Source organism: Saimiri boliviensis, chromosome 15 (assembly GCF_048565385.1).
Source record: "Saimiri boliviensis isolate mSaiBol1 chromosome 15, mSaiBol1.pri, whole genome shotgun sequence".
Taxonomy (NCBI): domain Eukaryota; kingdom Metazoa; phylum Chordata; class Mammalia; order Primates; family Cebidae; genus Saimiri; species Saimiri boliviensis.
Window position 1 is genome coordinate 2,882,834 of NC_133463.1, and position 23,813 is coordinate 2,906,646.

Genomic DNA, 23,813 nt, shown 5'->3' on the forward strand with positions numbered 1-23,813 from the left:
CGCCCGGCCGAAAGAATGTTTTTTAAAAAAATAAATGGAAATATTACAACTGAAAAATACAATATCTAAGATAAAATAGCTACTACACAGACTTACTAGAAAAACAAGTAAGACAAAAGAAAGTAAAAGTAAGACTGAAGATAAATCAATAGACGTGATCTAATATGATGAATAACTCCCCCACAAAAGATGGAATAAAAATGAACAGAGCCAGGGACCTATGGAACAATATCAAAAGGCATAATGTATGTGTAACTGGATTGCCACAAAGACACCAAGAGAAATTTGGACAAAAGTATTTGGAAAAACATGACGACTGAAAATTCCCCAAATTTGGTGACATAAAGGTACAGATTCAAGAAGGTCAGTGAACTTCAGGCAAGATAAATTCAAAGAGAACCATGCCTAGACATATCATAATCAAATCACCAATAATCAATGATTAAAAAAAAAAATCTTGAAATCAGCCAGAAAAATATGACACATTACATATTTACATATAACACAACAATGGGAATAACCAGGACTTTATCTTCAGAGACACAGCAGCCAAAATATACTGCAAGGGGCAGGAAGAATCAACCCAGATTCTACATCCTAAGAAAGTGTCTTTCAAGAAAGACATAAATAAAGATAACTTCAAAGTAGGAAAAAACTAACAGACTTTATCACAAGTAGACCTGCATTACAAGAATTGCTAAAGAAGGATTTTTCAGGCTAAAGGAAAATGACACAAGAGGAAAAGTTGGGTCTTAGGAATAAATGATGAGTACAGAGTGGCAAGCATAATAAAAGACATATGCTTATGTTCTAAAGAACAAATAAAGAACATATGAATAAAGAACACAGAAGACACACTTATGTTCTAAAGAACATGTGAGGGAAAGTGTATATGTTCTTTCGAATATGTGTGACTGTTAAAAGTACAGTATTATCTAGGGTGTCTTCATGTTACTTCATATATAAACATACCTGAAATCCATCAACACACACATCAATATATCATTACTTCACAATGATAAAAGGAGTATTTCAGAAGGGTACAGTGGCTCACACATGTAATTAAGCATTTTGGGAGGCCAAGGCAGGTGGATCACCTGAGGTAAGGAGTTTGAAACCAGTCTGACCAACAATGGAAAAACCCCGTCTCTACTAAAAACACAAAATTAGCTGGGCGTGGTGGTGCATGCCTGTAATCCAGCTACTTGGGAGGCTGAAGCAGGAGAATGGCTTGAAACTGGGAGGCGGAGGTTGCAATGAGCTGAGATCGCGCCTTTGCACTCCAGTCTGGGCAACAAGAGGGAAACTCTGACTCAAGAACAACAACAAAAAAGAATTTCATCAGAAAGACAGCAGTTATCCATGTGTATGTACCTAATAACAGAAGCAAAATATAGTATGTAAAAATACACAGAATTAAAGGGAGAAACAGACAATTCCACAATCATAGGCGATTTTGACACTCCTATCTCAGTAGTGATGGATGACACAAACCAACAGTAGACATGGAAGGTCTGAAAAGCACTGCTGATCACCTTGACCTCACTGACATGTATAAAACACGATACCCAGGAACTACAGAATATACACATTTTTCAAATTTACATGGGGTATTTACTAAAATAGACCATATGGTGGCACATAAAACAAGTCTCAATAAATTTAAAAGGACTGAAACCATATAGAGGGTGTTTTGTGACCACAGGGGAATTTGGAAATCAGTAAGACGGCCAGAAAACCAAGGTATTTGGAAATTAAATCACTTTAAAATATTTAATGGATCAAGTCACATGAGAATTAGGAAAATATGTTGAACTGAATGACATACCAAAATTTGCAGAATGCAGCTAAAGCAGAAGAAGGACACATGTAACTTTAAATGCTTATTAGTAAAGGGAAGAAAAAGTGTAAAATCAACAGTTTCCACCTAAAAAAACTACAAAAAGAAAAGCAAAATAAATCTAAAGTAGAAAGAAAAAAATTGTAAAGATGACACCAGAAGTCAATTAAATAGAAAACAGACAGATAATTTTAAAAACTTATAAAGTCAAAAACTGGTCCTTTGAAAAGATCAACAAAACTGACAAACCTTTACCCAGATGAATCAAGGATTAAAAAGGAGAACACAAATCACCAATATCTGGAATGAAAAAGGGGTTTCCTCCACAGATACTATAAATAATAAAAAGGATAAGAGAATAATGTGAACAATTTTAAATCAACAATTTGATGACTTTAATGAAATGGACAAATTTATTTTAAAAAACAAATAACAAAGGCAGAAATTTAAAAAGAAATGGACAAAGTGATTGAAAATTACAATTTAACAAAAATGACACAAAAAGAAATGGAAAAAAAATTGGGGGCGGGGAACGGGATAGAGTCTCGTGCTCTGTCTCCTGGGCTGGAGTGTAATGGCACGATCTCTGCCCACTGCAACCTCCACCTCCTGGGTTCAAGCGATTCTCCTGCCTCAGCCTATAGCTGGGATGCAGAAAAAGTGATAAAATTCAACACCCATTTATGATAAAACATAACTCTCAGAAAACCAGGAACAAAAGGGAATTTCCTCAATCTGATAAAAGGCATTTATAAAAAAAAAGTCATTTTTTAAAGCTGAATGAGTGAGTTGTCTTCTCTAGCATCAGAAGTAAGACTAAGATGCTCATTTTAGCGCTTATATTCAAGTCTGTACTTGATGCCCTCATGGTTTTAACAAAGCAGGAAAAAGGAATACACGGCATAAAGTTAAAAAATAAGTAAAATGACCCTATCTGCAAATGATATGACAGAAAATCCCAGAGAAATCTGCAAAACGTGAACTAAAACTAGTAAGTTAGCAAAGAAACAAAGTTAATATATAAAAAGCAATTTATATTACCAGCAAATAATTGGAAAATATAAAATAATTTTGAGAAAAATATCCATTTATAATAGTGCCAAAAACCATAAAATATTTAGGAATAAATCTCACAAAGGACATCCATGATCTCTATACTGAAAAAATACAAATCAATGAAATTAAAGAGATCTAAATTAACAGAGATATGCCATATTAATGAACTGGATAACTCTATATTGCTAAGATGACAACTGCCCCAAAGTGAACTACAGTCAATACAGTCCCAATCAAAATCTCAGTTTTTCTTTATACATATTGACAAAAAGATTCTAAAATGCAAAATAAAAGCACATAAATGAAAACAAATTAGTTTTCATAAAGAAAAGCAAAGTGGAGCTGGGTGTCATGGCTCGGGCCTGTACCCCAGCTCACCGGGGGGCTGAGGCGGGCGGTCACTTGAGCCCAGGAGTTCCAGAGCAGCCTGAGCAGCACGGTGACATCCTGGTTCCACAAAAAAAAGACAAAAAAAGTAGTCAGGCATGGTGGCACACGCCGGTGGTCCCAGCTACTTAGCGGGCTGAAGTGGGAGGACTGCTTGAGCCTGGGAGGTTGAGACTGCAGTAGACCATCATTGGGCAATAGAGTAAGACCTTATCTCAAAACAGGAAAGTCCAGTAACTCAACCTCTCTTACTTCAAAATACACTATAAAGCGACATAAATGAAGACAGTTTGCTAGTGTGAAAAAATACAAAACAAGGGCTATAGTGGCAACCAGAAATAGACCCACATATACATGGTCAATTGATTTTCCAAAAAAATTGCCAAGGCTACTCAATTATGAAAGGCTTTTTGAACAGATGGGGCTAGATAGATATCTATATGGAAAAAGTAAATACCTACCTCCACTTCACGCCATTTACAAAAATTATCTTCTAATACATCAAAGACCTAAATGTAGGAGCTAAAACTACAGCATGTCTAAAAGAAAACAAGATAGGCAAGATAAGCCTGGTTTGTCAGCTTAAAGGGGAGCCTGCTGGCCAAACCTGAGGTAATTGAACACAAACTAAGTAAGAACAGTAGTAGGTTATATTCCATTAAATAAAATTGTAATCCCTGAGTCTGTACGGATAATCTTTAAACAGTAAATAAGTAAGTAAATAGAGAAGGGAGGGTGCCTCTTTACAATAAGATGTAGACTAATAAACATGGAATGAATGGTGGAGTTAATTATTTGCAGCCATTATTGTCAAAACTGGCTTGGGCCAGGAGTCATCCACAAATGTGAAATATGGAGGGGTAAGTCTTAGGAGAAGCAGGACATTTATATGTCTCAAAGCAGTTCCCACAGTTATTGGTTTGTTGCAAAGAAAAAAAATGGCATTATATATACAGTTGAGAGACTAATTATCACCAGGCCAGGTGATAGTAGGTAACTTCTGTAACCCAGCACTTTGGGATGCCAAGATGGGCGGATCACTTGAAGTCAGGAGTTCAAGACTAGCTTGGCCAACATGGTGAAACCCTGTCTCTACTAAAAATACAAAAGTTAGCCAGGCATGGTAGTGTGTGCCTGTAATCCCAGCTACTTGGGAGACTGAGGCAGGAGAATCACTTGAACCTGGGAGGCGGAGGTTATAGTGAGCTGAGACTGCACCACTGCACTCCAGCCCTGGGCAAAAAGACTCTGTATCTAAATAAATAAATAATCACCAGTAAAAGGCAGAAGGACATTGTCCCCGATGAGTGATTTGCTAACCTAAGGAGTATACTGGCCAGAGGCAGATCACCTGAGACCCGCCATGAGGAAACACAAGACACACCGAAACATTCCGCAAAAGTGTCAATATTCTGATACACAAAGCTTTTGGGAGACTAAAAACTGACACAGTAACTAAATGCAGTCCATCATTCTGTACTGACCCTGTCGTAGAGAGGGAGAAAATGCTGCAAAGGACAACTGACAAAACAGAAATTGGACTCTAGAGGAAAACTGAAAAGCACCAAGGTACATCACTGAACTGTAGTTAGAAAAAAGAGTACTCCTTTTCTTAGGAAATGATCACTGATCTGTAACTAGGCAAGGGATGTATCTGGCTTAAACTCACAACTGTTTCAGAAAATAAATAATATGTAGGATCTGGAAGAAAAGAAACAAACGCAAACATTAACATGGAAAAATGTTTAAAATGTTATTTAAAAAATCAGTGAATCTGGGTTAAAGGCACCCTGGAGAGCACTAGTTTTCTTGCAACTTTTCCACAAGAACTCATTTCAAAATAAACGTTTAAAAAAAACAGTAGTAGTGGAAGAAATAACGGGAGAACACTATACTTGGGGTCAGAGTCAATGAGTCCTATTCCCTATGCACATTTGTGTGCAATAAATCACAACCTCTCTGACTTTATTACATGGTTACTACCTGCCCTGTGGATTCCACAGGGTAGTTATAGGGTGGGAAAAGGTAAGGATATGAAAATGACCTGAGACCTGGGAAAGTGACATACGACTGCATAATGAAGTTGGGAGGTATGAGGCATGAGTGTCAAAAAGCCAAGTTATAAAATACGATAATAAAAATCACTATGTAGTCATCTTCTTTGAAGTCACCTGACTACTTAACATTCTGTCTTAAGGAAAGCGCAAACGCACACTGACTCTGTCTCCCTTCTTGGAGGAGCAGGTTTAGGATCAGCCACCAGCACCTCCTGACAGCAGCGTCCCTACAGGGCAAGTGAGGAAGAGGACACTGTAGACACGGAGAGCTGGGTCAGAACTACTTACGTGGGAAACAGGCGGGACGGAAAACAGCTTCACTAGACTCAAATCCCACAGTTCTCTAAACCATGCTTTGGGGAAAAAACATTCCAACAATTTCAAAAAACAATCCACATTTGACTCAAAGGGACTACATCTTACCGATTTGTGATGATGTCATCCCAGATGTTCATTGGGTCCATTTTAGCATCTGGGTATCTGTTTGTCCAGGTGTTCAGAAGTCTCTTAAGGTTAACTTGAGATGATAAATTGCCTAAGAATAGTATTAGAGGGTGACTATACCCACAGCTCAACCAAATGATAAAGCGAAGTCACTATCAGTAAATAGGACATTCAAACTTCCTGCCCCTCAACCCCCCCCCCCTTTTTTTTTTTTTTGAGACAGTCTCACTCTGTCACCAGGCTGGAGTGCAGTGTCGCCATCTCAGCTCACTGCAACCTCCGCCTCCCGGGTTCAGGCAATTCTGCCTCAGCCTCCCAAATTGCTGGACTACAGGCACGTGCCACTACGCTCAGCAAATTTTGGTATTTTTAGTAGAGACGGGGTTTCACCATGTTAGCCAGGATGATCTCGATCTCTTGACCTCGTGATCTGCCCACCTCAGCCTCCCAGAGTGCTGAAATTATAGGCATGAGCCACTGCGCCTGGCACTGCCCCCATTTTTTTTTTAAATCATCTTTTCTTTCACAAAAGGAACACGACGTTACCATACTAAACCTAATATATTCTGACATTTAAACTCAATTTCTTAAAGACAGAGAATAAACACTTGCACAGATTCTTTTTACATTTATTACAGGTCTATGGTCCTTCATCTGCAACATCAAAATCTAAAAAGCATTCACAACTAAAAAGGGTTGCAGCAAATTTTCTTGGCAAAAAAAAAAAAATCTGATCTTCATTGGTATAGGGCTACTTAGTTTTTGTTTATGCCATCAATGTGAATATTTGCAACTTAAGCTGGAGAGTAAGAGAATACTGCCCCAGCCCCTCGCGTGTACATAGGTTATATTTCTAATGTCTAAAACATTCTGGTCTCAAGGGTCTCAGAAAAGAGATTCATAATAATCATCAAGAAACTGAAAGTTCACATCGCTAATGTGTTTTCCTTCTATTGGGGGAAAACAGCAGTCAGGAACCCAAGCTTAGATGAGACAGTCCTGGGTTCAAAATTTTAATATTTGACTTAATAGCTTAGGCAAATCATTTAATCTCTATAAGCCTCTGAAAAATGAGGAGGAAAAAAATACATCTCATAAGGCTGTTATAAAGACTAGGTAATATTGATAAAGAGATTAAAGTAGCTCCTGAAAGTAGAAAGCAGTTAATAAATGATACATCATTAATATGTACTTGAAAAGCAATTTTCCAAAATTAAAATAGAAAATAACTAGGTAGCTATAAATACCAGTTTTTATTAGTATTCTGAAAAGCATCTTTCGTAGTTGTTTTTAATTATTTACGACAAAATGAAGCACAGATGAACAAATAAAACATTTTAGCTTTGCAAAGATGTACTCCTCCCCTTCGACTCCTGGCCTCCCATAGGCACTGGGATAAAACCCACTCATCAGTGACACAAAGGCCTTCCTGATGTGGGCCCTGCTGTCTGCAGCCTCCCTGCTCTCCCTTCAAGCTGGGCACCCAGTGCCCTCAGTATGCACTTCAGGGGCACCACAACTTTCTGTCTGCAAGCCCCTGCCTCTATCCCACTGCTCAGGACGCTCCTCCAGGAGTCCTGCAACCCCTCTGGTAGGGCAGGCCCTGCCACCCTTGTGGGCAGGTATCCTCTGGAGTCCTCCAGCTACTGCAAAAGCTTCATTAATGTAGGGAGCATGTTTTCTTTCACTTTGTATCCCTGGTGCCTAGGCCACTGCTGACCATTTTAAACATTTCTTTCAATGATCTGAAAATATATATTTATAGAGGAAATTCAATGGTGTTTACAACCCATACATTAAGAAACAAGCACTTTCACTAAGCAGAAAAAACTTTACATGCTAAAACTCTTCCACAATTAGAAATGAAAAAAAATGACAGATTTTAAAAATTACCTTGTTTGCTTATAAAGCTAATGAACTCCTGAATTTCTGTTAAAGCTTGTACAGACTGCAATTTGGTAAGTCTACTTCGGTGTAAGAGGACATCAATACTAGAATAATTCTAAAAGAAAAAAAGGCAAATGCCATGTAATAAATCAAGTTGTGACTTTAAATTTTTAATAGTCCTCTAATATAAGAAATACAGCAATTGTTCTATAAATATGATAATTACCCAATGTGCCTCAGAATGGTTAATAATTAGGTCACAGATACAGTTAACAAACAGTTTAAATTTTTAAAAAATAATTTAAGGTTTCAATCACATTTTGGGAAAATAAAATGAGTAAAACTGACATCATCAGGTTATCACTGCCTTGACTTGCAACCAAGTTTTAATAATCCCAACGTCCTATCATGTAATACTGCTGACTACAGAAGCCAATTCTCTTTTTCATAAATTTCCTCCAGTGTGCTAATCAACCTCAACATATTAAACAAAAATGAAAGCAACAAATGAATAAGTTTCTATGCTTAATGTCACTAACCTATGCTAAATGTTATTAATAAACCCTATATAAGACATTGACTTACAAACAAATGCCTCAGAAAAGCAAAAAGGAATGAGAGGGTGGCAGGAAACAATCAGGGAAGACCAACCCCTGCTCTTCTACACAAAGCAGCCAATCTTCCATTCCACTACCATAAATGGAGAAGCCTACTCTCGGCCAGGAGTGGTGGCTCACGCCTGCAATCCCAGCACTTTGGAAAACTGAGGTAGGTGAATCACCTGAGGTCAGGAGGTAAAGACCAGCCTAGCCAACATGGTAAAACCCCATCTCTGCTAAAAATGCAAAAATTAGCTGGGCACCTGTAATCCCAGCTACCCGGGAGGCTGAGGCAGGAGGATCACTTGAACCCGGGAAGCCGAGGTTGCAATGAGCCCAGACTGCAGCACGGCACTCCAGCCTAGGCAACAAGAGCAAAATTCAGTCTCAAAAAAAAAAAAAAAAAAAAAAAAAAAAAACAAGTACTTGAAAATTTTTGTTTTTTTCTCCCATGAATTTACTGAGTTTTAAATACATCCTAAAAATGGTATATTTCAGCTAGATCTACATTATTATAATAACATATAGTATTACCTGCATAAAACTCTGAATGCCATTTTGAATGTAGTATTTGGCTCTGTCAACATCATCTTGCAAGAGGTAGAGCAGACTCATCTCCTGACTGTAATGAAGCTCTAGAATCACCTTCTGGAGTTCCCCGTGCATAGCTTTGTCAATAAATGTCAGCAGGGACTGGTCAGCCTCTCCTTGGAGCAGCAGCTTCAGCTTGCTGCGGACCATGTAAGGTAGATATGTCTCCTGAGGAACATAAAAGATACCTGTAACTTCAGAAAGCCAATTTGAGTATGTCTAATTATTTTATTCCTATAATATTCTTTCCCACACTTTTACAGGTCAATATTTAGAGTCAAAGTGATGACGTTTGATGTCTGAAACAACTCCAACTTTTAAAACAAATTCATCTAAAATAGCTTGTTTCGTAACCAAAAAACATACAGGAACATCTACACAAAATGGTAACTACTTTTAGCTGGAAGATGATTTGGATGTTACACACAAACTGAGGAATTTACAAGCACAGTCAGGATAGGTTTGGTGTGGAAAAACCAGGAAAGCAGCTTGTCCCAGGAGCTATGTGTAGCCAGTGATCCAGGGCAACTTCTTGTAATATAAGAGACAACAGGAAATATTCTACCATGTAGTCATACCAGGAATGTTAATACTTATTTTAAAATGCATTGCATTCATTTGGAAAAGCTAAAAGTGATAAGACATTTGACAATACTCTGAGGTTTATAGGTGGAGTCAGGTCATGTAACTACCCTAATGCTTCACAACAACTACCTTGTTTTTCAAACGTTTTAAACAACTTTGTTAACTAGAAAACACCTATCTAAAATATTTATTCAATTACTTAAAAATAATTTTACCCACCTGATAAAATGGTTCACTCCAGATTTTGTTTAGGTCTGGAGGGTTCTCACTGTCTACACTGGCTGTAGAACAGTACTCAAGCGACTTCCACTCAGCAAGATGGTTGTAACAGTCAAGGGATGCAAGTTCCCAAAAATCCTTCTCGGCTTCTGTGGGCTCACCATCTACCCAGTCTTGTTTATTGAGAGCCTGGTATATAAAAGTTGATAAAATTATTTTACAAATTTGGAAAGAATACCAATGAAAACATGTAAAATGGGGAAATACAACAATCACATTAAAAACAATCCTTTTCAGAGAAGCCATTCAGAGTAACACTGAATGGAAAAATCACCGAAAGGAATCCTACAGTACTAAATGACTAAAAAAACCCAGCTAGGTGCGCTGACCCACGCCTGTGTTCCCAGCACTGTGGAAGGCTGAGGAAGGTAGATTACCTGAGTCCAGGAGTTTGAGACCAGCCTTGGCAACACTGCTTAACCCTGTCTCTACAAAAAAATACAAAAATAAGCCAGGTTTGATGGCAAGCACCTATAGTCCCAGCTACTTGGAAGGCCGAGGTGGGAGGATCACCTGGGCCCAGGAGGGTGAGGCTGCAGTGAGCTGAGATCATGCCACTGCACTGCAGCCTGAGTGACAAGAGTGAGATCCTGTTTTGGGAGAAACAAAACAAAACAATACAAAAAAACCCTAACCAGGAGGAAGTCATTTCTCTGAGAAAGTTATCAATGAAACCAATTAGTAAGACTGAAGACAAGTTCTTAGAACATAAAATTAGAATATAGGACATTTGTAGAAAATTGTAGAGGATTTTAAAACCTGAACTGCTCATTGTAGAGTCTCACAGGTCACAGATTCTGAATTTCAATACCTACACTTGAATAGCCACTGACAAAATGCACAAAATTCAACTTACAGACATCTTCCCAAATTCTTCTTTACCTCTGATATAATTTGGATATGTGTCCCCACCTAAACCTCATGTTAAAATGTAATCCTCAATGTCAGAGGTAGGGTCTGTTTGGATCAATGGGGGCAGATTCCTCATGAATAGAGTGAGTCTTTCCCATGGTGATGAGTGGTTGTAGCACTTTCGGAGATTCAGGCATGATGGCTTGAGCTCAGGAGTTCCCAGCCAGCCTGGGCAACATAGTGACACCTTGACGCTACAAAAAAATTTTAAGGCTGGGTGCAGTGGCTCACGTCTGTTATTCCAGCATTTTGGGAGGCTGAGGTGGGCAGATCACCAGGCCAGGAGTTCGAGACCAGCCTGACCAGCATGGTGAAAACCTGTCTCTACTAAAAATACAAAAAATTAGCCATGGTGGCGTGCCCCTGTAATCCCAGCTACACAGGAGGACGAGGCAGGAGAACCACTTGAAACTGGAGGGCAGAGGTTGCAGTGAGCCAAGATTGCACCACTGCACTCTAGCCTGGGCAAAAGAGAAAGTCTGTCTCTCTCTCTCTCTCTCTCTCTCTCTCTCTCTCTCTCTCTCACACACACACACACACACACACACACACACAATTAAAATTAGCTGGGCACATTGGTGTATGCCTGTAGTCCCAGCTACTCAGGTAGCTGAGATGGGAGATCGCTGGAGTCTGGGAGGAGATCAAGGCTGCAGTGAGCCATGATCGTGCCACTGCACTCCAGCCTGGGTGACAGAATGAGGCCCTGTTTCTAAATAAATAAAAGTATGCGGCACCCCCCAGCAACTTTCTCTCTCTTGCCTTTCACCATGTGAAGTGCCTGCTCTGCTTCGCCTTCTACCACTGAGTAAAACTCCCCAAGTCTCCCCTGAAGCAAGCAGATGCCAGCACCATACTTCCTGTGCAGCCTCTGGAACTGTGACCCAATTAAACCTCTTTTCTTTATAAATTACCCAGTCAGGCATTTCTCTATAGAAATGTAAGAACAGCCTAATACAACTTCTTTATAATTTTTTTTTAACTAATTGAAAGAAAACAACCTATTCAAATAGAAACTGTATAAGAGTAGACAGAGAAATAATATCATACAATTTCATAGTACAGTAGGTCCTCACTTAAGTGACCCTATAATGAAACCAATTTTCTCCCTCATCAACATTATAATGAAAAGACATTAAACCAAACAACGTTATTCGCAGATCTGCTGTACCTTGTTTTGCCTAAAGTCATAGCTGAGCAGAGAATAAAAGCGTTGAATTAAGTGCCATATTTGCCAGAGATCAATCTTACCTCATCATACTGCTTAGCAGCTTCAGAATAATCACTTCTGGCTTCTGCTAATAATGCATTCTGACTGATTTCCTTTGTTCCTATCTCACTGCTAAAAATACCGCGGAGGACATCATATTCTCCAATTGATCTATAAAGCCTACGAAACAAATCAAAAAGGCCAAATCAATGAACACCATGGTATTTTGAAATTATTTATTCTAATGAAATGACAGTAAATCAAGTTGCCATACATTACAAATAACAAAAGAAGAGACATAAAATGTCACTTTAATTCTGATAAAAATATAAAATTTAAGAAACTGTGAAGTAACCCTTAGGTTTTATAACTTTAGTCATACATAAGGCAGAAATTATTCTGATGTGCATTTAAGTGGAATCTGAAAATATCAAAGGTTCACAGTGTATAAAATGTTTTATTACATAAGCTTCTCTAGTATTAATCCATTATAACATTTGTAGGTGACCCATTCTGAATCCTTGTCTAGCCCATAGAACCCAGAAGCAAATAAAAAATAATCCTGACTCTGGTGCCATGTTTAATCCATGTTCCATGGACCATCTCAATTTGTTAGAGCATTCATTCATCTCTTTAACAATCCTGGCTTGACCCTTTCAATCAAGCTTCCCAATTCATGATATTCTCGAAGTGTTTATTAGGTTTGTTCTCCTCCTCCAGGTAATTTATTTGCATCTTGCAGTCTCACCCCAAATGTTATCTCTTCCTAAACCAGCCAGTCAAGAACTGCTCCCTCCTTAGTTCGCCGGCTCTTCAGTTCCCTTCTGGCTACTAAGTCTCTTCTATTTACATCAAAAGAGCCCTACAGGCTCTCTCCTAGAGCTTATGGATTCTGAATTTGATAAAATCTACTAGACGTGGCTCTCTTACTGTCCTGATTACAGAGGGTTGGGGGTAATAAATCAGTAGCAAAGGTGGGTGGGTAGACAGGTGGTAGAGCAGCAGCTCATGGCCCCAGTGTCAGGGAAGACAGAGAGTTACATTCTGCACAGACTCAGGAAGGAGATCACCCCATGTACCTCCATACTGGTTCCCAGGTCCCTGGATTATGTTCACTATAACATGGTCAAAACAATGGCCATGATGTATCCGAAAAAAAAAAAAAGGTAGACTAGGTTCACAATGCTCTGCAAGGAATGCAAAAATATCACAAAAGTATGAAAATGTATTTAATACAGTTAGGAAAAAATGTTTAAAATTTAGGCCCTTAAAAGTTGTTTGCTCCATTTACCTAGCAAATACATATTCTATGTGTTTATCACTCCTGGAAACAGTAAACATACAAGGTGTAACTTCCCGTTCACATACATACCTGAAGCAATAAAAGAAAACTGGCTCCTGGGTAAAATCAGCATAGCTCAGAGGCCCTCTCTGAATGGCCCTGCATTTTATCTTGTCTCTCAGTGCTGACAATCTCCTGCTTCAATTATGATTAGTTATGTGTAAAGGACACACACTTCCTACTAGATGCTAGTTTTGTGAGTCTGTGATCAGTGTCTGTAATCCAACTTCATGTCTCTTCGGTGCCTGGTACAACAGCACCTTACACACGCAGTGCTCAGTCACGAAAGACGTGAACAAGTACAAAACAGCAGGAAAGCACAAGGACTCCCCTCCCCTACTTTTCCTATCTTTTCTCCTAGAACTTAAAGCTCTAAAAATCTGCACTACAAAATGAAGTTCAAGTTAAATTTCAACCTTACTCTAACAGCCTCCTCAGAAGGAGGGTACGAGATCATAGGAAGGGAAGAATCAGACATAATGCAAAATGGCATAACTAGAACATGGAATCTGTTTTTCCCAAATAAAGTAACTGAATTAAAATCTTTCTAAAATGTTCAGTCCTGCTGAAAATATGAAATCATCCTTTATTCAGTGTAGTGAAGCAGGAAAAAACATAAAATATTAGGAACTATGATTCACAGCCACACTTTATAGGAAACTAAACTTGGTGAATAATACTGAGTCCAAAAGATTGTATACTGAAAGAAATCAGCAGGTTTAAACAATATTCTCTTTCCCTGAGCAAGACATTGCTTGTTATGGCAACTGTTCTTGATTTTGAGAATGGTTATCAGCCTGAAAGACTTTTTTTTTTAATTTCACATTAGTGATACTATCAACTGTATTAGTTCATTTTTTGCCAAATGAAGCCAAGTGGAAGTTTTCTGTATTCCTTTGGTCAAACCTATTGTGCTCCCAAGAGTGCTCGACCTCAAACTTACTTAGCAAGCTCCACCCATCTAAGGACATCAGGAGGAAGGCGGGCCTTCCCGCGGACTCGCTTGGCCGGCAGCTCAGAGGGCAGCAGGCGGAGCAGAGCCTCCTCCAGCAGGCGAATGCCCACAGGTTGCTGTAGGCTGGCCAGGCAGCTGGCACTCACAGCTGCAGGGTCGACGCTCAGCAGGGCTGCATGCTGGCAGCTGATGTCCTGTGAAACCACACACACAAGCAGCTGTTTAGCCTGTGGTACTTGGACCATGTCTTCATAAGGAGAAACACACTTTACTAAACATAATAGGCACCAATATAAGTAGTGATATCACCAGAAGTTTTGCCCTGTAACTCTATTAAACACATTTTCCCACAATATTCAATTTGTTCAAAGGTGGAAATAACCTTTTAATCTTACACTTCCAATGCAGGGATCAATTTAAAGCAAGAAAAGCACTACCAAAATCTGAAGATTTTACACACCCACACCCACAAAAATCAGAAACCAATAAAAAACAGAGCTAATGTATAAAAGAAATTTATACCGACAGCTTCATGTTATATCAAAAAGGATAAAACAGGAAAACAATTTCATCTCAGAAAAGCATTACCCAATTAGTTTGTAAACCAATACTACCAATAAACAATATTATATAAATTAGCAATTACTTCAGAAAAGGTAACTAGATACAAAAATACTAAAATGAATCAAAAAGATTTTCTATGAGGGAATTTGATATAATCCATACTTTGGCAAAGAAAACATTTCTAACATGAAAAATAATCTTCTGACAAATGTATGTAAGTAGTAACTCAATGTCACATTAGATTTTCTGATCAGACTGTGTTCCTCTCGAAAGGACTTCTTGGACCACTGCATCCAGGCACATATACCCCACCCCATCAAGAGGTACCTGCTTACCTGCTTCATTACTACCTAACACTGCTTTAATAATTCCCTATTACTCAAGTACTATGAGCCTTACTACTACCTAATGTCCAGTTCTACACCTCCCTGTGGGTTGCCTATCACCTATCTGTTAATAGAATGTAAGGTCAGGAGGGCAGGAATTTTTGCCTTTTCACTGATGTGGCCCAACCACCTAGAATAAAGCCACGCGTGTTCTCAGTCAACACCTTTTGACAGCAATCAGAAGGCAGGAAAGAATTTGGTGAAATACTGCATACGGAAAAACAATTAAACAAATGAAGGGTTTCATCAAAAACACTGAGGGGACTGGCTTACTACAAAATAAAACATGACAAGTTTGATTTTTGGTTATTCTGTCACATATCATTTTTTCGGGGGTCGGGGGAGGGAGACGGACGGGACATAAGTCACATCTACCCATTTGGGAAGCAGTAACCCAAACAGTACATCTACTCTGTTAAACACTAGGTTATCAAGATTTTCAACACTGGAAACACAATGATGACGACATGACCATGTGAAGCCACGGAAGACACTGTATTTGATGAAGGTTGTGCAGACTTTACCTGGATGCAAGAGACAAAAGGTGGAAAGAAAGAGAAAGAGGTATTAAGAAAACGACTGAAGTCTTGGAGCAACTTTTGAGTGATGATGTTTTTTTCAGACAGTGTCTTAAATTTATCCATCTCCTTCAAAATTCCAGAAAACAAGCTGCTAAAAAGCAGTTTTGCAATTATTGGGTCTCTCTGTAAAAAATTCAAAACAAAGACAAATTAGGATCTGAAGCAAAAATGCTATAAATCACCAATATTATCAGACCTTGGAAAATACAAACTGTTGCAAACACATCTATTATACCTCTCAACTCTATTTAAAAAGATTTAACAGGCATTGACAAGGGGAGCATTTGGAATTTAACCAAATATATATTCGATATATGTTACGGAAACATGGACTTTTGGCCCAGAGAGGTGAATTTAAAAGCTGGCTTAATCATACAGAATAATGAAACAGCTTCTCTCCTGAGTTGAGTCTGGTCTCTAATCTCTAAATGGGAGGCACCAGAGCACACCACAGTGGGCTGTGGGGAAGATGAGCCCAGATGACGCACCACCAGTGCTTAGTGCAGCACTCCATAAAACCTCAGAGAAAGGTTAAATGTTTAGGTATTTTCCTCCTGTCAACATCACGGTAAAGCTTAAAATAACTGATAAGCTTAAACAAAATGCCAGTGTTAATTTGCAAGGTCCCACACTACCTGACCATTTAAAACTGTTGAAACCATTAGAGGCTCCTTCTGAGCATCAGCTCCCTCAAACAGCATGCTGCCTACTCATTTTACAGCCCTAACCCTCACAGCCACAGGATACTACCCTTTATGTATTCATGCTGTGACATCAGTACCAAGAACAGTTCCTAGCATATAGTGTCTATCTTCGCTAAATGGAGGCATGTACGCATGGATAAAGTTTAAAAATTACTTTGTGTAACCTTCTAGAAATCTTCCCTGTTAAAAAGTTTTCTATCATATTATAATTGACAGATAAATTCTGTTAATATCTTTTTGTTAATTTACTATAATTTTACTACCTGTTTGCCTCTAAAGGAGGTGAGACTTGTGCTGCTTTCTGGAATCGTGTTCTTTTTTCATGTCTGAGATCTATTTTAATAATGTTTACGATATAATAGTAATCCATTTTTGATGTTTTATGAACAAATTACATTAAATGAATGTTCTAGTGTGATTTCTGCATATTGTTGAAAAGAACATTAAAAGCACAACAGTTTACACTTAGTTACCACAGCCAAAAATTAAATACTTGAAAAGTTTACTGTGAAATTCTACTGATTTAAGATTACACTTAATATTTTTAAAAAATAAATCTATCAAATACAAAAAAATTACTTGATGAAAACTGTGACTAAAACATACAAATTTGATTTATTCCCTATTGTTTGTTTTAAGTAATATATTTATCGTTATAAGAAGTTCTAGTGATTATTATATAAAATTTTAGAAAGTATGGCTAAGTCAGAAACAATCTCATTTATAACAGCCACAGAAAGAATAAAATACCTAGGAATATGCTTAATCAAGAAGGTGAAAGATCGCTACAAGGAGAACTAAAAAACACTGATGAAAGTAATCAGAGATGACACAAATAAATGAAAATATATTCCATATTCACAGATTAAAAGAATCAATATCGGTAAATGTCCCTTCTGCTCAAGGCAATCTACAGGGTCAATGCTAATTCTATCAAACTACCAACATCATTTATCACAGAATTAGAAAAAAACTATTCTAAAATTCATATAGAACCAAAAAAGAGCCCGAATAGCCAAAGCGATCCTAAGCAAAAAGAACAAAACTGGAAGCACTGTACTACCCAACTTCAAACTATACTACAAAGCTGCAGTAACCAAAACAGCATGGTACTGGTACAAAAACAGACACACAGACCAATAGAACAGAACAGTGCACCCAGAAAATGTGGTTTAGGAAAAAAGAAAATAAATATCACCCATAATTATACCGTAAAGAGATTAGTCACTGGCACCTGTCTTTCACTAATGTGCACACTTTTACACAGTATATGTTTGGTAACCTGCTGTTTTTATGTAGCACATAGTGGACAGGTTTCCATGTCTACAATCCAATGATTCCTGAGAGCTAGGAATAAATTTGTTCATTTATGATCCCTCTGTTCAAACAAATGCAGTGGTAATCAATAGACAATGTCTTCAGCACTGATGATCTCAGTTTGAATCTCAGCATGTGTAAATAAGTCATGGAACTGGAAAATGGCAGAGCCAGGACTTGGAGCAAGGTCTTTACACCAAGTCCACTGTGGAGGACAAACAAACACCTCAACTATGTTGCAGGAGAGTCTAACCCAAGTTTCCTCACATAGGCAGACCCCTAAACTGTAAACAGAGATTTTAACTTGTCAACGGAAAATGCAGTGGCAAGGACCAACCTGGGCTACCGCCTGCAAGGGGGTGATGAGGCTGCTGTGCTTGATCTGAATGTCAGGAAGGTCGCCGTGCCGGTAGCTTCTGTACAGAATGACCTGGGCGTCCTGCTTCATTTTTAACTCGCTCCTGATTTCCTATAAGTACCAGAACCAAAGATGATGATGAGCTTTCTCATTGAAGGAAACCAGTCTTGCATGAACTATGAGGCCGCCAGGATCCCTGAAACCATAAAGGCAAGCAGTGGGAACTGCTGCTCACTGAGGCTCAGTCACTCTGCTGTACTGACTAGGGCAGACACTGCACCCCGCCCCCCCCAAAAAAAAAAATCACTGCACAACAAGCAGTGGAAAGGCTATCTACATATCCACTATAGAGTAATCTGAATAAAAATCAGAAAATTTGACTTAATGCAGGGCCAGCTGGCAGCTAGCGGCCACTCCGCCTCAGGGCCTGCCCTCGGGCCACCTCTGCCCCTGGGCAGCTACAGAGCCCAGGGGGCGCTGCCCAGGAGACCCCAGGCTCCCCAAGGATGACTGGGCAGCAGGGCTGGGGGAAAGGGCCGGCACAGCACCGCCCTTCAAACCTTCACACCCAGATATGGACAGAGCAACTCCTGTTGCAGTGGCTGGTACTGAACTGGAGCACTTCCGTCCTACCCTTCTTACAAATGCATCCTACTGACATATTTCTAGAAGGAATGGACACTGTGGCTACTGTGGGTCCCAGCACCTGAGAGGAGGCCCAGTGAAGCCCTGCCAGGGCATGGGCCTTGAGGTAGGGCCGGTCTGATCCCAGGAACGGCTGCAGGCCCCGCTTCCACCCAAGGAGACTATGGAACAGCACTCGCACACCTTCACCAGGGAGCCACAGGGGGTGCATCCCCACGGGTGAGCCCCAGGAGGCCAGCTTGGAGCAGCTCCACCACCTGGTTTGCAGGCAACTCTAGAGCCAGTGTCTGGCAGAAGCCTGTTCACTTCATCGGTATCCTGTGACAGAAACTGCATTGTTCTGACCAAATTCTTGACAATACAAACCTTCTCTCGTTTTTGCTCAGCAAGGCCTTTTCTGGCATAAATCAGATTGAGCCTCTCCTGGTCCCTCAGAAACCGTCTGCGCAGGCGCAGTAGGTCTACCCGGCCAGCCACACCTGGAGAGGGAAAGGAAGTCCAGTTACTCCCGGCTGCCCAGACACTTGGCTCCGCTTGTTCATTTTCATCTCGGGCTTCCTCAAAGACAAAACCTAAAAGTGCTGCAGAGGCAGCAACCGGGAGCGGGAGTGCAGCTGCAACTGAACTGCTCAGCAGTGGATGAGCATTGCTAGCAGAGGTCGCCCCCCCGGGGAGGGCACGCAGTCACCTTCTGAAACTCCACCCCGCCTCGCCTCGCCCAGGAGTGCTTTGCCTCTGGGTAACACAAGGACACTTGTGTGCAACATCAGAACAATGATTTAAAAGAGAGTATCCACAGAGAAAAGACCTATATTCTCACAAAGTATCCCCATTGGAGGATGGCACCAGGCCTGGAGCTCCACAGCAGCACCCCCGCCAGGCCACTGAGCCATCAGCTCCCAGAAAGCTCCCTGCTGCTGACCCCATTCTCAGCACCCAGGCAGCTCCACCTGAATGACCACCACCAGCGCGTCTTCACCTCATAGCACGTGCCAAAAGGTGGGCCACACTGACCTCTCCTGGTTTCCATTTAGAGAACTGTGTTTGGGCCACAGGTTTGCGACTGAAAAGTATGAAAGAGAGTGGCGGAGTAAAGCATGTTATGTTGCATGTGTTTCAGTTCCTATGATTAGATAAGAAGGCAGCACGTCTTGCTGCTAAGTTCTTCTCAGTTTGCTTCCACAGAGCTGAGCTTCCCTGCTGGTGTTCCCCTAGGGTTCTGTCGTGGGCCCTTACCTCTCTGCACATGTCCTTCCTCTGGGCCCTTGCTCCCTCCCAGAGCCGCACTTCTCACAAAGAGCTGCTTCCAACCTCTCGGCACTGTCTGCCTCTCAAGACCAGGTCCTGATGCCTGTGGCCTCTGCCTCCCAGTCCCTGTCACTCTACTTCTGCCCCACATAAACCTCTCAGGGAAAGCCATTCAGTCCCAGGCCTTCCTCTGCTCGATCTATTACGAGGCTGCTTCCTGAAGCTGGGGTTTAATGCAAACCCCCACACCCAAAAGCCTCGCAGTACCCTTTGCCGTTACTCTAGCAGGCCCCAAAGCATCCCTTCACCTGGACTACAGAATTGCTCTGAGCCTGCTCACCCTGACAATTCTCCATCCTGTCCTTTTCATCCTCTCCCTTCCCGCACCCCCAGCTCCAAGGCTCCTCTCAAAGGCCCCTCCATTACCCAGTCTCTTCGGACACTCTCCCCATTGTCCACTAGGATTAAGCCTTCTCTCCCTAAAATGCGCTTGCTAGTTCCACCTCATCTTACAATCACCCCTTTATAAATGCCTCATCCACCCCTAATGCTCCGAAGGTCACTCAACAATGGATCGAGTATAACTTACTGAAGGATTCTTCTGGAACTCCCAAAAAACAACGTCTGCAGCATGCTAAGTGCCTAGACAACATTAACTGAATTAAATTTTAATGGGCTTGACTATGAATAACAAGGAAACATAGATATAGTCAGAAATGTCTCCAGACCTGAGTTCTGCAGTAATTTAGTGGGGACACTATTTTAAGCACACTTTAGCAACCCAGCTTACCTTTCACTTTGTTATCCACCTCGTCCCCTGGAAGGCCCAGTCTTTTCTTCCCAAAATCAGGCCCCACTGACTTCAAGGGTACTCTCTGTGACCTTTCACTCCTCTTGTGGGCAAACAGCAAGGAGTCAGATGAGGGGCCTGTGTGGTCAGCCAACGGGTCAGTGCTGCTCCCGGTCAGCCAATCGAACGAGCTTCTTCCATCTGCAACATGCAGTCAGAGTGGTCAGGCACTCAGCACCACCCAGCTCTGCAAATGGGGCAGGGCCACCTACCAGGACACACCTGGTGGCACCCTAGGCCTCCATGCTCACCTCCAACTCTAGGCAGAGGCTCTGTCAGGTCCCAGGGTATGGCCCAAGGAAAACCGGGTTCACGGACCTCAGTGTCCCCATTTGTTAAGTAAGAAGCACGCCACCTGCTCCGACCACAGGAATGACATTTTGTATCTACTAAAAGGTTAAGAGCCCCTGACTTCTAATATTAGTGTCATACTATTTCCACTGTGATTATTCAAATTAGTCCCACTTCCAGAACCAACAAAATGTGAAAAAAATTACATAAAGGAAAAATGTTAAAGGGTTTATAAAAAGGATTAAGATACTTTACAATTTGTACTTTGCTCATCAAAGGAAGCAGTTAAACATCTGAGAAAGAACAGTTTAATAAGCTATAAATCTAGTACATGAATTTCGTTTACTTCTACTCTGCTTTGGGAATAAGACGACTTAAATTTGCTGCACCACGTTTTTCTGTACCAAACCAAAACCAAAACATACATATACTGCAACTTTCTCTGGTTTTTCTGGTCAGAAGTAATCCATTTCTTTCCTAGAAAAATTATAGCAAAATAGGCCAGGTGCAGTGGCTCATGCCTGCAATCCCAGCACTTTGGGAAGCCAAGGTAGGCAGATCACAAGGTCAGAAGATCGAGACCATCCTGGCAAACTGGTGAAACTCCAGCTCTACTAAAATACAACAGATTAGCTGGGTGTGGTGGCACATACCTGTAGTCCCAGCTACTTGGGAGGCTGAGGCAGGGGAGTTGCTTGAACCTGAGAGGTGGAGGTTGCAGTGAGCCAAGATTACACCATTGCATTCCAGGTAGCTGGAACTAACTAAAGGCGTGTCTCACCATGCCCGGCTAAATTTTTAAAACTGTTTTGTAGAGACAGGGTCTTTCCATGTTGCCCAGGCTGGTGGAGAACTCCTGAGCTCAAGTGATCCTCCTGCCCCAGTTGGGATAACAGGAATGAGTCACTGCACCCTGCCTCCACAGCACTTTTCCTCTTGCAAAACTGAAATGTTATGCCCGTTAAACTATAAATCCCCTTCCCTCCTTCCCAGCCCCTGGCACCTAGCACTCTATTTTCTGTTTCCATGAGTCTGACTGTCCTAGGAATCCCTCCTTTGACTGACACCTACCCTGAGTTCTTATTGCTTTATGCTATTATCCCTTACTTCTCTCACAAAAGGCCAATGCTCTGTGACAGAAGCTGCCCACAGGTCAGAGTGCTGTATACATGGCCGGAAGATTGGGTTACTGTTACCTGCAGTCTGTGTCGGTGTGAAGTCATAGTGCTGCTGGGTGGCCCTTATCTGCCCCGCCGTCGACCAGCGAGCTGAGAGGGACCCTTCCTGGGTACGGGTCTGGAGAGTGCCCTGAGAGGCCTGGGTCTCCACAAACATCGGAGTGAGAACAGTACTTCGGAAACGCCAGTCAGAATCAATGGTGTATTCCTGTATATAAGGAAGTTTCGAATGAAGTAATGCTCTTTTTGTAGGAACACTGATATATTTCTATTTAAAATCCAATGGCACCATCAGCTTATATGTACCATAACTTCATATGCAGCTGAAGAAGAACCTTCTCTAATTTAAAAGTTTTAACTAAGTGATTTGCCAATTAGAAAAACCAGTAAAGTATTGAGGGAGAAAACCAACTTTCTTAATGCTTGCATAAAAAGGCCTGATATCATGCTCAGCACCACAACCCAAGCCAAGTGACCCAACTCACCCACACATACACACAACATTGGGACAGATCCTGAGTGTGTGGGTGGGACAGAGGGGCCCTGCCCCAGGAGCTCTCCGACACCTGCCCATCATGCCCACTGTTAAGGCTGCTGCGAGACAGCACAAACTCAGCAACCACTGTGGGTTGGGAGGAGTGAGGGGAGGGAGAACAATGGCCATCCTGAGAAGAGAAATCTAGTGGAGGCCAAGAGGGTGAGGCCTGTAGACCTCCAGGTGGGAAGAGCAGAGGCACGAGCTTCAGAAAAGAATGTGTGAGTATTTGAGAAGGCTAAGAGCCAGTGAAAGCTATTAAAAATGTTCATGAACAGGAAAATCTTATAATATTCACTACTATGAGACAGAAGACCACATTACCTGAAATTCGCATTCTGACAGAGGATGCTCGAACATGGGGTTTGGATAATCTGGGCTCATGCTGGTCATTTCAAGCAGAAAATTTGTTGCTAAACTTAAAAAGTGCACTTCTATCTTAGGAGAATATAAGGAATTCAGTGCCAGCAACCGGTCCAAGGTATTTGAAGGTAACCTAGTTTCATGGCTCCAGAAATTTCGAATAATTAATCTGAAAACCAAAGAGGAAAAGTATACTGCTCAGACAATGGAAAATGGGAAAGAATGTGCTGTACAGGGTGTCCTGTGGAGAAGGCACAACTCTTCACCCACATGAAGCTTAACAAAGAGGGAAACCACATTCAACACTATCTAAAGTATATCCTGGCACCAGGCACAGTGGCTCACGCCTATATTCCCAGCACTTTCGGAAGCTGAGGTGGGCAGATCACCTGAGGTAAGGAGATCAAGACCAGCCTGTCCAACAATCGTGAAACCCATCTCTACTAAAAGTACAAAAATTAGTGAGGCGTAATGGCAGGTGTCTGTAATCCCAGCTATTAGGGAGGCTGAGGCAGGAGAAGCACTTGAATCCAGGCGGTGGAGGCGGCAGTGAACCAAGATCGCGCCATTGCACTCCAGCATGCGGGACGAGAGCGAGACGACTTCTCAAAAAAAAAAAAAAAAAAAAAAAAAAAAAAAGTATAGTCTG

The 23,813-nt window shown here is 41.1% G+C and overlaps 1 protein-coding gene across 2 annotated transcripts in view; it reads right to left on the reverse strand.

The window, feature by feature from the left end:
- The window catches only part of PRKDC (protein kinase, DNA-activated, catalytic subunit), a 184,307-nt gene that overhangs the window by 37,311 nt on the left and 123,183 nt on the right, over positions 1–23,813 (reverse strand). For both annotated transcript variants that reach the window (XM_003940866.4, XM_003940865.4), the window contains exons 57-68: positions 23,126–23,333; positions 22,285–22,474; positions 20,738–20,938; positions 19,066–19,178; positions 18,034–18,165; positions 15,619–15,798; positions 14,133–14,338; positions 11,889–12,027; positions 9,666–9,854; positions 8,805–9,029; positions 7,678–7,786; positions 5,764–5,875 (exon numbers count right to left, since the gene is read on the reverse strand). In XM_003940866.4, the coding sequence (XP_003940915.2) occupies positions 5,764–5,875; positions 7,678–7,786; positions 8,805–9,029; positions 9,666–9,854; positions 11,889–12,027; positions 14,133–14,338; positions 15,619–15,798; positions 18,034–18,165; positions 19,066–19,178; positions 20,738–20,938; positions 22,285–22,474; positions 23,126–23,333 (2,004 nt within the window). The remainder of the gene's footprint in view (positions 1–5,763; positions 5,876–7,677; positions 7,787–8,804; positions 9,030–9,665; positions 9,855–11,888; positions 12,028–14,132; positions 14,339–15,618; positions 15,799–18,033; positions 18,166–19,065; positions 19,179–20,737; positions 20,939–22,284; positions 22,475–23,125; positions 23,334–23,813) is intronic.